At 42.5% G+C, this 14,617-nt stretch overlaps 2 protein-coding genes across 2 annotated transcripts in view; one reads left to right on the top strand and one right to left on the bottom strand.

The window, feature by feature from the left end:
• Kpna1 (karyopherin subunit alpha 1) overlaps nt 1–14,617 on the top strand; it is a 596,817-nt gene that overhangs the window by 508,195 nt on the left and 74,005 nt on the right. The gene's annotated exons all lie outside the window — the stretch shown is intronic.
• Dtx3l (deltex E3 ubiquitin ligase 3L) lies at nt 3,245–11,738 on the bottom strand. Its single transcript, XM_048346767.1, has 5 exons — nt 11,499–11,738; nt 9,737–9,948; nt 6,642–8,150; nt 5,496–5,713; nt 3,245–3,523 (listed from the first exon to the last, which is right to left on the bottom strand). The coding sequence occupies exons 1-5, from the start codon at nt 11,695–11,697 to the stop codon at nt 3,430–3,432; spliced, it is 2,232 nt and encodes a 743-aa protein (XP_048202724.1). The 5' UTR covers nt 11,698–11,738; the 3' UTR covers nt 3,245–3,429.

Below are 14,617 nucleotides of genomic sequence, written 5' to 3'. Positions count from 1 at the left end.
ATATGAGAGAGAACATACAACCTTTATCTCTCTGAGCCTAAGTTATTTCACTCCACATATTTTCCCCAGGTCCATCCAATCTTTGGCAATATCATACTTTCTAATGGACAAGTAAAATTCCATTGTGTATATATTCTACATTTTTGGTCTGTTCCTCTAATGAGGGGCATCTGGGCTGTTTTCATACCTTGGCTATGGTGAGTAGTTCAGCAATGAACATGGAGAATGGCAGGAGAATGAAGAGAGGAGAATTTGGTCATAATATCCAATGCATATCCCATGAAACTAAGAAAATTGAGAGGAGGGATTGGTTTGATGGGATGAAAGAGAGTAATGAGAAGGATGGCATTGATCAAGATGCACTGTACTTGTAAGTTAATTTGTTAAATGGTAACCCCTTTGTGCAACTGCTTAAAGATAAGTAAAATGTACTTTAACAAAAAGGTAGCGAAATGGAAGAAGGAACAGGCCCAGGACCAGGACAGAGAGAGATCATGAAAGTATTTCAGTAGTTCTGATGAGGCAACTCAGAAAATGCTAAAGGAAGAGTGAGCTTTGAAAATCTAAAAGGAGACTGGGTGATGGCTTGTGCCTGTAATCCTAATTACTCAGGGTGTCTGAGATCTGAGGACCATGGTTTGGAGCTGACCAGACAGGAAAGTCTTTAGACCCTTATCTCCAATTAACCTGCAAAAAGCCAGAAATAGAGCTGTAGATCAAACAGCTACACATAAAATCTGCTCAAGCCATTCATATGGTATAAAATTGTAAATTATATGTGGTATAGAAAACACTCAAAACCTCAATCTAAGAGAAAAGGAAAAAAAGAAGTGAAGGAAAGAACACAGACAATCTATTCCCAATGGTGATGTAATTTTATTTAAGGCAGATAACATCTTTTAAAGAGTAAAAGTACTTACATATGCCCAAGGCAATACAAGATCTGGAATTGAGCAGAAATCAAACTTTTATGGTTTTGGAGTAAATTTAACTAACAGATCAAAAGATGAAATCAATCATAAAATAAAAAAATTAACAAATCACTACAAGTTAAATGTCTGCATCTGTAATCTCTGGAAGCAGACATTCTATGGAAGCAGAGGCAAGAAAACTTCAAAGTTAAGGCCAGCCTGGGTAATACAGCAAGACTGTATCTTAAAAAAAATTTAAATGCATAATTTGATTAAAATAAAAGGTACATCGTTTAGCTTAACAGTCTACACTGATGGAAGGAAAAAACTATGAGTTTTTAAGGTTTATTTGTTTGTGCTGGCTCTGGGGCTTGAACTCAGGACCTGGGCACTGTTCCTTAGACTTTTTGTTCAAGGCTGGTGCTCTACTACTTGAATCTGCAGGCTTTTTGGTGGCTGAGTGGAGGTAAGAGTCTCGCAGATTTCCCTGCCTTGGGGTGTTTCAAACTGTGTTTCCTCAGCCTCCAGAGTAGCTAGGATGTGTTCTTTAAATAGGACTTCTTTGCAGAAAATTTGCTTTGTGCAGTGTGCAGGAACCACTGAGAGATGCACAGGATACAAAGAGCTTCTCAGCCTGCTCCATGGAGAAGCAACCCTGTGGATGGTTGTACAGTCGTGGAGTGCATAAGTTATGGTTCAATATGCCAGCACTTTGGTTGCTACCCTGTGACTCTGGTGGGTAACTTAATCTCCCTGTCCTTAAAATAGAGATTTTGGTTAATCAAATAAATAAGGCTTTTAGAAAAGGGACAGAGTAAGTACTCAATAAATATGAAGTATTATTATCAGGCCAAAAATTTTGTAAGTGTGCACATATATCTTTAGGAAAAGAACAAGACAAGTCATATTCTTCTCATTTTTGGAGAGAGATGTGGCACAGATAACCAGATAACTTGCTTGCTACAATTTTCCTCTGCCTTGGAGAATCAAATGAAAGTAAATCTTGACATGTCGTATGTTCCTTATAGTAAGCTGAAGTCTCACCACTTTCTTTTCCTGTCTAGAGAGGTAAAATATTTCTAACTTGAGTTGTTGACATTTATAAGGGTTACAACAACTCTTACATGTTAAACCGTTGATGTTATATCTGGAAAGCAATGCATTATAGAAAAGTACAACATATCCCAAAAGATAAACAGTTCAGAAACATATAACACTTCCAGGGCAGGACAAATGCACCCCTTAAGGCAGGTCCCAAGAATCATAGAGGAAGCCTGGGCCAAGCTCTGGGCATGGTCAGAATTTAGCCAACCAGTATCCAAAATAGGAAGCAGTTACTAACAAGTGTTCTGAAAATGGTTTTGTAACTCCTGCTTCCACTAAAGATATAGGGAGCAAATATCCCTCCACCAACTACCAGGAACCCGTCAGGCAACAAAAATGTGTTGAATACCAACAGTAAGCCAGGTTCTGTGTAACTAAAATGAATCTCATTACTCTACTTATTGCCCAAAGTTGCCTAATCTTGGCTCCTAGCACTGCTCTGAGGGAGTAAGCAGAGGATTCAGGTCTCTCATTTTCCACAACTAAAAACTTCTGAAAAATTTCCCTTTGATAGGAAGGTTTCACTTTCATGGCTGGATATTAAATGGCAAACAATTAAAGTACTATCCTGGAGATGGCAGTGAGGGAGGGATCAAAAAGCTAGAGATGGGGCTGGGGATATGGCCTAGTGGCAAGAGTGCTTGCCTCCTATACATGAGTCCCTGGGTTCAATTCCCCAGCACCACATATACAGAAAATGGCCAGAAGTGGCGCTGTGGCTCAAGTGGCAGAGTGCTAACCTTGAGTAAAAAGAAGCCAGGGACAGTGCTCAGGCCCTGAGTCCAAGCCCCAGGACTAGCCAAAAAAAAAAAGCTAGAGATGGAGCTCTATCACCACCCTAGGTTTGTTCTCCAGAACAAAGAGGAAAAGAAACGAGAGAAAGGGAGGAAAAGGGAAGGGGAAGGGAGAGGAAGGAATAAAGGGGAAAGAGGAGTTAACTGTAGTTAAACTGAAGGACACAGAAATTTCAAATCACCCCATACTCTAACCATGACATAAGAATGAAACCAAATTTCTTTAGTAAAATCACACTGCTCTTTATTTTTGCCCTCCATAAGAAAAGCAACATCCAGAAATAAGAGGCTAGCAGAGCTCTACTCTTTTTTTTTCTTTCTTTTTTTTTTTTTTGCTAGTCCTGTGGCTTGAACACTTCTTGCTCAAGGCTAGCACTATACCACTTGAGCCACTCTGGCTTTTTCTACATATGTGCTATTGAAGAATCGAACCCAGGGCTTTATGTATGCAAGGCAAGCACTCTACCACTAGGCCATATTCCCAGCCCCAGAGCTCTACTCTTATACAAGCCATTGCTTGATATGAAAAGATTTTGAAAGTATTTCTATGGAGGGATTTAGATTGGCATTAATTAATGAATTAAGTAAGCTTCCTAAAATACATCTTCTGAAGGCCTGAATTAGGATTTCCCTCCAGAAGTTTTCTTTTCAATCCCATTAGCTTTCAGCTCCTCCTTGACTCGTTCCAGGTACGTGGGGTCAGGGTAGCCAAATCTGCAAAATGGAAAAAAAAATTCTTTAGTTTCTGGTTCTTAAGAATCTGTACAGGGCTGGGAATATGGCCTAGCGGCAAGAGTGCTTGCCTCATATACATGAAGCCCTGGGTTCTATTCCCCAGCACCATATACATAGAAAACAGCCAGAAGTGGCGCTGTGGCTGAAGTGGCAGAATGCTAACCTTGAGCAAAAAAAGAAGCCAGGGACAGTGCTCAGGCCCTGAGTCCAAGTCCCAGGACTGGCAAAAAAAAAAAAAAAAAGAATCTGTACAGGGGCTGGGAATGTGGCTTAGCGATAGAGTGCTTGCCTAGCGTACACGATACCCTGGTTCTCAGAACCACATAAAACAGGAAGAGCTGGAAGAGGCTCTGTCACTCAAGAGGTAAGGAGCTGGCCTTGAGGAAAAAGAAGCCAGGGACAATGTTCAGGACCTCAGTCCAAAGCCCCAGGACTGGCAAAAGAAAAAAGAATCTGTACAATCGATTTCCTATATTTGAAAACTTAACATTCAGTGTTAGAAATATTCATATTCACAGGTAAGTGCTGATGGTAGATGATGTATAATCATTCTTTTCTTTCTTTCTTTTTTTCTTTCTTAAAGGTCTGAGGCCAGGACTTGAACTCAGTATCTGCCATTTTTACTCATTGGCTAGGACTCTACCAACTGAGCCATGCTTCTAACCTCTACATAATCATTCTTCAGTGTGCAGATGTGACTCATCTAGCTACTAAGTACATCTAGTTCTCAGGCCAGCATCTCTCCCCTCACCAGGCTTTAAACTTTCAGTTCATTATAAGTAGTAATGCCTACAAGATTATGACACTGTGTAGTTCACAAATAAGCTTAAAATTGTATTCCAGTAGGATTTTCAAATTTGAGGGATCAGTAAAAGGTACCAAGATATATTGGGCTGGGCGCCAGTGGTTTATGGCTATAATTCTAGCTACTCAGGAGGCTGAGATCTGAAGATCAAAGCTTTAAGCAAGCCAAGACAAAAGATTCCATGAGATTCTTATCTCCAATTAACCAGCAAACAGGTGGATGAGGAGCTATGATAGAGAGAGAGAGAGAGAGAGAGAGAGAGAGAAAGAGAGAGAGAGAAAGAGAGAGAGAGAGAGAGAGAGAGAGAGAGTGTGTATAGCCTGAGGTACTCTGAGTTTCATAAAAAAGCAGTTTGATTCCTTGATAGTTGTATGTGGTAGTTTAAGTATGTAGTCCTAGCTACTTGAAACCCAGAGATGGGTGAGAGGATTGCCACTGAGGTCAGCCAAGGCATTAACAAAGAGTTCTTGAGACATCATCTTGACCAATGGTTTGGCACAGTGGCACCCACCTGTCATCCCCAATGATACAGAGAAGCAAAAGTGGGAGGATCACAACCCAAAAAGGACATCCCAGACATAAATAAGGCTCTACTTCAAAAATAATCAACATACACATTCACACAAAAAGGCTAGCAGCATAGCTCAAGTGATAGAACACCTACCTAGCAAGCATGAGACCCTGACAGTTTGATCACCAGTACCCCCAAGAACAAAAAATCAGATTTCCTATTACACAGCTTCCATCACCAATTAGTCCCCTTACAACTAAAACTTTTTCTAGCATGCCTTTGGTCAAGTGAGTTCAGATTCTCTGTTGACTGTGATGAAGAGAAGGAGAAAGACATGACCTCAAATGACAATCTGAAATAGCATTCCTATGGTCTACCCTTCAAACAGATATAAAGCCCCAAATGAAGTCAATGTGATACCACTGTCTTGAGTGCATTAAACTCAGTGGTTGGAAAGGGAGAAGGTTATAGAGACCAATCTTTCCGACTCTGAAATGATGATACCAAATTAGCATCTCTTAAAAGTGTACAAACACCACTGTTATTAAAGTCTACTTATATCCACACCTGAAATTGCCAAATTTTATAACCTCTACACTTTGTTTATGAACTGTTGTATTTCAAGAAGTACTCACCTTTCTGGTCCTCCATATCTCGATGTTTTATGGTGGATATCATTCCAAGTGACACGATCAGAGAGTCCTAATAATCGAGAGTCCCCCACTGTGAAAATCAGCTTTTGTTCAAAGGCAATTTTGAGCAGATCCAAAACCTCCCGTCCTTCCTTATTATTAGGCAAATATGCAGTTCTTTCTGTTCCAAGAAAAGGCTTTCCTGGGTTTGGATGTTCTTTCTGTAAGAAAATAAGAAAAAAATATGAAAACAGTCTGCTGTCTAAGTTTTACTATAGGTATACAGTTGCATTTCTTTGTAGGTAGAACAAATTAAAAGAAAGAAAATTACTAAAGTTGACATCAGATTCCCAATATTTAGTGTAAATTCTCTTCAAACTCATCCTGGGAATATTACCATTCAACTCCCCACATCTTAACATGTAATCTCCACCCACCCTTGCTCTAAGAAATAGACATGAGTAGAAAACTCGACGAGATGGGTTAGGAGCCTATAGTTGAGAAGGGAGGGAACTATAGAAGGGATAACTCTGATCAAGATCAATTTTACAGAGCTAGTGCTACATAGGAGGCTGAGATGGGAGGCAGTTCCAAAGCAGCCCAGGCAGGGAAGTCTGTGACACTCTTATCTCCAATTAACCACCAAAGTGGAGGGGGTGGAGGGAGCTGAAAGTGAAAGCAAGGGAGCACTAGCTTTAAGGGAAAAAGCTACAGGACAACACTCAGGCCCTGAGTTCAAACCCAATACTGTACCCCCAAAAGAAAATCATTTTACACATAAATGGACATGTGAAATCAAAACACCATTCTATAACTATTGGAAGATAATAACAAAAAGGAAGAAACATTTTTAAAAGGAAAGAAATAGAAAGGAAATGCTCTGGGTTTAGCTTGGTAGTACAGTGACTACTTAGCCCTGGGTTCAATTCCAAACATGGGAGAGGAAGAAAAAAATGATATGAACAAGAAAGGACAGGAATCATATCTATTAATAGCAAAGAATGTGAACTTTTCCACTAGTTCAATCCCTTGCACAATGTCCTCGAAATAATTCTCTGCGAAATCTATTATCTAAGAGGCAACAGAGAAATCACTTTTGCTCTGGTAATCCTAACAGAGTGGGGGAAAAAACACAGAACTCAAACTTACACTTTGTATGCCACTTCCTATCTTGTAATGAATCTCAATGGTGCCATAGCCTTCATAACCTGGAAGATGCTCTTTCAAAGTGGTGTGAGTCATGATTCCATCTGGTTGATTCCCTTTGTGGACACCGTAGGAAGTCTGGCACACAGGACAAACTGGCTTGTATGTCATGGACTTTTCAATACAAGCATTGCAGAACTCATGCTTGCACTTTGGCAGCACATGCTTGTCTCGAATGGTATCCATGCAGATGACACAGAGGGCCTTGTCTTTCTCATTCTCTTCTGGGGCCTCAGAATGTGCCAAGCCACTGAGTGACAGAGACGTTGGTTTTGACTGAATCTTGTCAATATCCATGGGTGTTTCATGATTCAACTTCTCTCCAGTGAATAGTACCCTGCTTTCTAAGTAGATACGCTGCTTAGCTTCAGCAAGATGCTTTGGCAAACCAATCAAAGTCATTGATTCCTCATTCAATGTGAAGTGTATATATGGATGCCTCTTCCTAAAGTCATCCACAAACTTGGTCCAATGTGAGTACTTTTTATCTTGGCCCAGAAGTTTCAGTGAAAGATCTTCTGTCACTAGCTGACATGTGACATATTGAAAGGCATCAATGAAATTTGCAGAAGCATGGACAGTCAGATCCATCTGCATATCTATAGGATTAAACTGAACGAATGTTTTCTGATGTTTCACAATAACTGCACTACTAACATTGTACTTTTGCTCTATGTTTTGTAACTCCTGACGTAACTCAACTTCTAGAAGCTTATAGAGAACAGTATTAACCTCTATTTCATTCATCCAACTGGGGAACCATATTTTTACAGGTACCTTGACAAAAGTTTCAGAAATCTTTTCTTTGGCAGCTGAAATGTCATCTTGAGTCCCAAGGAGAGTTAGCATTCCTCCTTGTTCTTTTATCAGAAGCTTTGTAAAACGGTGACTCAATTCCTGTTTTGTCCACTGACTGTCTGCTAAAGAGACACAGTCTTGATTCAGAGATTCCGTGTTCTTCTGAAACTCCTTGGCAAAATACTCCTGAGCTGCATCCCGATCACCTGATTGACTGGGGAGAAAATCTACATAGACCTCATTGGGAGGCATATCTTGAATTTGAATGTTTACGCCAAATTGTGTCTGTATCGAATCTATTATATCAGGATGGATGTGTGTGAAATATTCAAAGTAAAGTAAGGGAACTTTAAAACCTTTATCTTCTGATCCGGTGTTTGGTTTTGCAGTATACAGGCTGCTGTCCCAGTCCTGCAGGTCAGATGGCGTGCTCCCCACAATGGAAGGAGAGGACACCTCTTCCTGCTCATGTTCCATCATTTGCCTACTCAAGAAGTGATAGATTTTTTCAATGTCTTTGAAGTCACCAGACACCTTCTCAATTCCATCTTTACCCTCCATTTTCTTGATACCAGGGCAGAGAGTGGTCACATGTGCCCTCTGCTCTTTGGAAAACAGGTCACAGTTCAGGTCAGCCTCCACAGTAAGAAAGACCTGAGATTACAAAAAAAAAAAAAGTAGAAATAAGATTTCTCCCACACCTATAGTGTTCTCTTCAGGCAAATGTCCAGAGACTGCGGCTGTCTTTCCTTAACAGGGAATTATTCTTTTCAAATCCTTTGAGAAGAAGAAAGTATGCTACAACCCAGAAGTTCTAAGACCTATCTGCAAATTAGAATCATATATGGAGCTTAAAAAAAAAAAAGCCAGGGCCCCAATTCATCACAGAAACTCATGTAACTGGTTTGTAGTAGGGAGGCTCAGGAAATAACTGTTTTTGTTGTGTGCCAGTTCTGAGGCTTGAACTCAGGACCTGAGTACTGTCTTTTAGCTTTTTCACTGGAGGTTAGGGCTCTATCATTTGAGCCACAGCTCTACTTTCAGCTCTTAGGTGTTTAAATGAAGATAAGAGTCTCATGGACTTTAATGCACAGGCTAGCTTTGCCTTTTTATTTATTTATTTATTTATTTATTTATTTATTTATTTATTTATTTATTTGCCAGTCCTGGGCCTTGGACTCAGGGCCTGAGCTCTGTCCCTGGCTTCTTTTTTTTTTTTTTTTTTTTTTTGCTCAAGGCTAGCACTCTGCCACTTGAGTCACAGCGCCACTTCTGGCCATTTTCTGTATATGTGGTGCTGGGGAATCGCACCCAGGGCTTCATGTATACGAACCAAGCACTCTTGCCACTAGGCTATATCCCCAGCCCCTCACAGGCTGGCTTTGAACTGCCATCCTCAGAGCTCAGTCTCTTGAGTAGCTAGAATTATAGGTGTGAGCCACCAGCACTCATTATAAATAAACATTTTAAAGCCACGTGGCTAAGAGAACTATGTTCTAGAGCTGGCACTAACTACTTGACCTTGGGGAATAAAGGATGTGAGCTGAAAGAAAGTACTTCTCTCTAGACAAGTTGCTGTGGCCTCACAAGACTCAAGAAGTTAGGAGGAAACCATACAACCACTGAGGCTTTGTTTACTTATCCATCTTTTTTTCCTCTTATTAATTTTCTTACCTTCAATAAAACAAGGCAAAACACAGCAAAATAAGTAAGTAATATGCTTCTGACTTTAGGCAGAATTATTAGTTCCTTTTAAACCTTGGTCTCTAGCAGCTCAGTTATAAGATAGAATGATCAGATTAGGATAAAAATGACAGAGACAAATCAGATGCAAGATGAAATCAAACAGTTTCATTTCAGTTTTGCAAGGAGGACTTTTGGGAGGGAGGGGACATGGTCTATTGTTCCTCTAGATTTTCAATTTTTTTTCTTGAAGCTAGCCTGTTCTCATCCCTCTAACAGGACTGATCAGCACTGGCAGGCATTTTGTTGTGTATCAACTTGTCTACTATTATCTGTTCCTCTTATTAGAAAGTAAGGGCCCCAAGTGCAGAGACTGTTGTTCACCTAGTTGTGCTTCCCCCTCTATACCCTGTAGTAATGCCTGGCTCACCTCTGTGTCCCAGTGTCTAAAACTACAGTCAGCACCCAGCAAGTAGTTGTTAGACAAAAAGAACAGAAAGTATGGAGACCATGGGACAGTCACAAAAACAGAGCAGGCTCCTTCTATCAAGTCTCACCTTTTGGATGCAGGAGTTCCCAGCTCTAGGAACAGGTCTGGCATTGGGATGGTTCTCATCAGGCAGTGTTTCCACTCGTGACTGTGTCAATGAAGGAATTCTGGGTCTTGTGTTCTCTCTTGACTTTTTAGTGGTTTCCAGGAAAATGGTCACATATTTATTATCTTCAATCAAAATCTGGTGCTTCTCTTTTTCCAATACTCCCTCCTTGGCTTTGAGTGAGACATTAAACACATATCCACACAGAAACAAGAGAGTTCAAATGTTTAGCCCTTGGTATTTCCTGTAGGTTGGTTCTGGGAACCCCCAAGGATATACAAATTCATGAATGCTCAAGTTCTTGGCATAAAATGGTGTAGCATGGGCCTATCACCTTCTCACATTTCCCATCTGCTTTAAACCAGTTCTAGATTACCTGAAATACTGTATTACTTGCTGTACTGTTTAGGGTATACTGACAAGAAAAGTATCCCCATGTTCATTACAAATGCAATTTTTTTCTCAAGTATTTTCCATTCCTGGTTGGTTGAATCCATAGATGCAGAACCCATGCATGCAGAGGATCTGACATGATCCCCCATTTTCATGCACCTGTATGCCACCCCAGCTAGGTGACAGTCAAGCTGTCCCCTGCATCCTGGACTAATGGTGAGCTAGTGTTATGGGAAGTATATGGAGCTGTTCAGAACTCTGAAGTAGGCTGTAGAAATGAAAGCGTAAACCAGATGCTGATGGCTCATGCCTGTAATTCTAGCTACTCAGAAGGCTGAGATCTGAGGATTATGGTTCAAAGCCAGCCTTGACAGGACAGTCCCATCAGGCTCTTACGTCCAGTTGATCAGCAAAAAGTAGAAAGTGGAGCTGTGGCTCAAGTGAGCACCATATTTGAGCACAAAAGCCAAGGGACAGTGCCCAGGTCCTGAGTAAAAGCCCTAGTACCAACACACACACACACACACACACACACACACACACACACACACGCTGAATGATAATGGAACATCATCTCCTCATTAAATTTATGTTTCTGGAAAATTATCTCTAATTCCCCATTTCAGTGATATGAAAAAAAAATCTCACTCATTATGTCGTTAAGGAGGAAAAAAAGAGAGAATCCAAAGTTCAGACTAACAATGTTGTAAAGGCATGTATATTTGTTGACACTTATAGGAAATGGCCAGAAGGAAATATACCAAAGGTTCCCACTGTACATTTCCACATCATTTTCTTCTTCTTCTGCTCTCTCTTTTCCATGGTAAGCATCTACCACTTTTGCAGTCCTCAAAGACAAGTTTATGGATAATGTTTTAAAACCTAAAAATGGCCAGGGAGGTAGCTCCGCCGTGTAACACAAAATAAAAAACTTAAAAAGAAAAGGAAAAGATGGAAAGCGTATGAAAGTGGAGGGCTTGCATGACACCTCCAACCGTGACAAGGAAGGAATGGGAAAGGATCCGACTTTGGTGTCAGTCCAAGCTCTTGGAAAGTGTGGTTCTTAGGGTGCAAGAAAACCAGATGAGGGGCTAGGTGCAATGCGGGGGGGCGGGGGGAGAAGGGGGAGGATCTAGCTTCCACGGTGGAGGGCTGGAAAGTCTGTGGGGCTGGCTCCTGTCCCAGGGACCACACTCTGTCCAGGCCTCCCCTTCTAGATGAGTGACCTGTACCACCTGGACACCTGCAGGGCTGGGTTCCCCCCCACCCCCACCCCCAGGATGGCCTTCCTACCCCTGCTCGGGCCCCCACTCCCCCTGCTCTGGCTCACCTGCCCTGTCTGCAAACTCCACCAGGAAGGTGTCTGGGGCGCTGTGGCTCCCAGGTCGCACCCTGCACTCCCCGCCGCCCGAGGCCTTGGTCTGGAAGTATCTCTCCAGCTTTCTGGAGACGGTGGCCGGCGGTTTCTGGACGGCCTGGGCCAGTCTCACGACGAGCGGGGACGGCGGTGGGCTGAGGCTGGAGGCCATGACTCCAGGTGTGTCCGTCGGGGCTGGCGTGGAGACGGAGACCTGGATAGCGGCCTCGTGGACCAGGACCGGGGCAAAGACGCTCTCCAGTCCCGCCCCACCCCACCCCTCAAGATGGGGCACAAAGTTTCAGTTTCGCTTCCCGGGATGTCCCTCCCCTTTCCCGGCAGAGCTGCCTCCCCTCCTCTGGGCGCTGTCTTCCAGAGTCTTCGGGTGAGTAGGTTTTGTACCCCGGGCGGTGGGTATTGGGGAGTAGGCTTCCTCCTCCCGGGAAACTTGGGGCCCCCTCTCGCAGGCTCGAGGGCGTGGGGGGTGGAGCCAGCAAGGACAGGGGGCGGGGGGGGGGGGTCCCCAGTGCCAGTGAGGGAGGAAAGGAGGCAGGGGGAACCTTTACTTTGCTGTTCTGTTCTTTGAATCCGCTATCACTGTTGTTTGTCACTAGGATGTAATTCACATTTTGAATTCTTAAAAAACAATTTCTTTTTTTTTTAAATTGTGTTTGATTGTCTGCACGGTGACTTCTGACCCGCTTCCCCCTGCAGCTGTGCCCATCAGATTGGCCCTTGGGCTGCCTGGCCCTGGTTCCTGGAGTGAGCACTGTTTGCCACGCTTAGCCCCTCTAGGAGCTAGAGGTAAGTGAACCTTTGACCTTAAGGGCTGGTAAAGGGGGCCAACAAATCTGACTACAATGCAGCAAGATCTCTTGAAGACCCTCCAGAGTGCTGGGAAAATGGAGGAGAAGGAAAAAGGAATAGGTCTGACTGGATCATCAACAGGCGAGCACTGTTTATTGAGGAACAGTGAGGGGCACAGACATTCCTGCCCGCCGGGTTTGGTGGTTGTGCAAGGGGGATGAATTTGGGACCAGGCTTAGATGGGGTCTGAGCAAGGAGGCAGGTTATTGAAAGCACCACTAAGTCTAGGAAGTTGGTGGCTTTTCCGTTTGGCCCACAAAGGACTGTTTACAGCTGTGCCTACGTGAGGTGTCCTGCCTGCATATCAAAGCAAGTTCCCATATTGAGGTTTTTGCCTGGTGTCTGTATGGGCCTGAGGAAATAGGGTGGGAGTGGGGGGGTCAATCCTTCATATTTCATCTTTGGATACATAGAAAGAATGGGCCTAGAGGGGAGAGGCAAGTCCTTCACAGAGGAAGTTTCTAGCAGAGTGTTGGGTGCTGGGGCTAGATTGGGAAGGGAGCATCTGATGGAGGGCAGAGAGGCCTGGGAGGAGATGAGAAGGACCCAGGAGACGACCTGTGCAAGGGAACCATAGTGACGGCCACACGGGTTAACTTAAACATCCCTAGCTATATTTTAAATTGTATTAAAAATAAAAAACACCCACAATAACAGGTACAAGTGGGCACTAGTGACTCATGCCTGAAATCCTAGGTGCTCAGGAGACTAAGCTCCTCTGAGGATCACAGTTTGAAGCCTAAGCAGAAAAAATAAATCATAAAGCTCTTATCTCCAATTAATCACTGAAAATGCAGAAGGGAAGCTGTTGCTTGAGTTGTAGAGCTCCAGCGTTGAGCAAAAAAAGAAAGGGACAGGTCCTAGGGCTCTGAGTTCAAGCCTCAGCACTGGCATGGACAAAAAAAAAATGAATGAAGAAAGAAAATGGTGAAATTCATTTTATCGGTGTTATAAAATTGTAATCATTTTAGCAGGCAATGGGATAGTTTATCTTTTGCTAAGTTTTTTTGGTCATTTAAGGTTTTGTACACTTAACCTTATATCTCATTTCACACTCATCTCATGCCCAGGGCTTGATCACTTCATGTGCTGCATGGCTACCTTGGATAACACAACTTCTAGATGGGTCTTGAGGGTCCAGAGAGGAGACACGACAGGATTGGAAACTAGGGGAGCAGAGTGGCTCACCAGGCTTGCACTTTATAATGATGAGGATGGGAATTGTGTAGAGAACAATTTTTAAAAATTTTATCTTCTTTTTCTCTTGTGACAGTACTAGGGCTTAAACTTAGGGCCTGAGCAGTATCCCTTAGCTTTTTTCCCCACCTCAAGCCTGGTGTTCTACCACTTGAGCCATATTTACACTGCCAGCCTTTTGGTAATTGGAAGTAAGAGTTTCATGGACTTTTCTGCTCTGGCTAGCTTCAAACTTTCGATCCTCAAATTTCAGCCTCCTGACTTGCTAGGATTACAGTTACTAGGACCCACTAGCTTATTGTTATGTTTTAAATGGAAGAGATTAACTATGTTAGACAATGTGCTTCCTTGCTTTCAATTTCTTTGGAGTTAAATGGATGCCACCACCTTCTCCCCACACTCAAGTCAAGTCTACTCCTGGGTCTTTAAGGCCTGGTTGAAGGACAGACGCAAGTGAAACAACATCTAAAGAAAAAGCCTACCAGCATCCCTCAGCAAATGCAGCGACCCTCTTCTTTTTAAAAACAGCAGTGCCCTCTGGAGGCACAAATACATCTGTGTTCTTAAATTTTAGAATTGTGCTGGCCTTATTCCTTGAGACATACGAATAATGGTGCTCTGGTGTTCAAAATGTTTCTGTTGCAAAGAAATTATACATTACTTCAGAGACTTAAACATAGCAACAAATGTGAGCCACTGTATCTTTAAGCATTTTAATTATCATTTTTAACAGTTCACAGCCTTTAATACTTAAGTTGAGAGTGTATTTTTCCTGAGTTTCTAAATTTTACCCTGATATCCTCTATCTAGCTAGGTAAAGGTTGTTTGTTTATCATAAATGTAGAAATACGTACCCTATACAGGCACAATTAGTGTTTCCTCTTTCTTCAGACACTGTTCTGGGTCTTCACTCCTTCTTAGGCTGTTCTGTGAATGCTGTGCTCAATCTGATCACTTTATTGTCATGTTCATGGTGTGTGTGTGTGTGTGTTGGGGGTGTCTGTGTGTATGTGTATCTATACTAGGGC

Source organism: Perognathus longimembris, chromosome 5 (genome assembly GCF_023159225.1).
Source record: "Perognathus longimembris pacificus isolate PPM17 chromosome 5, ASM2315922v1, whole genome shotgun sequence".
Lineage (NCBI taxonomy): Eukaryota > Metazoa > Chordata > Mammalia > Rodentia > Heteromyidae > Perognathus > Perognathus longimembris.
This window is presented reverse-complemented; position numbering and strand designations above follow the sequence as displayed.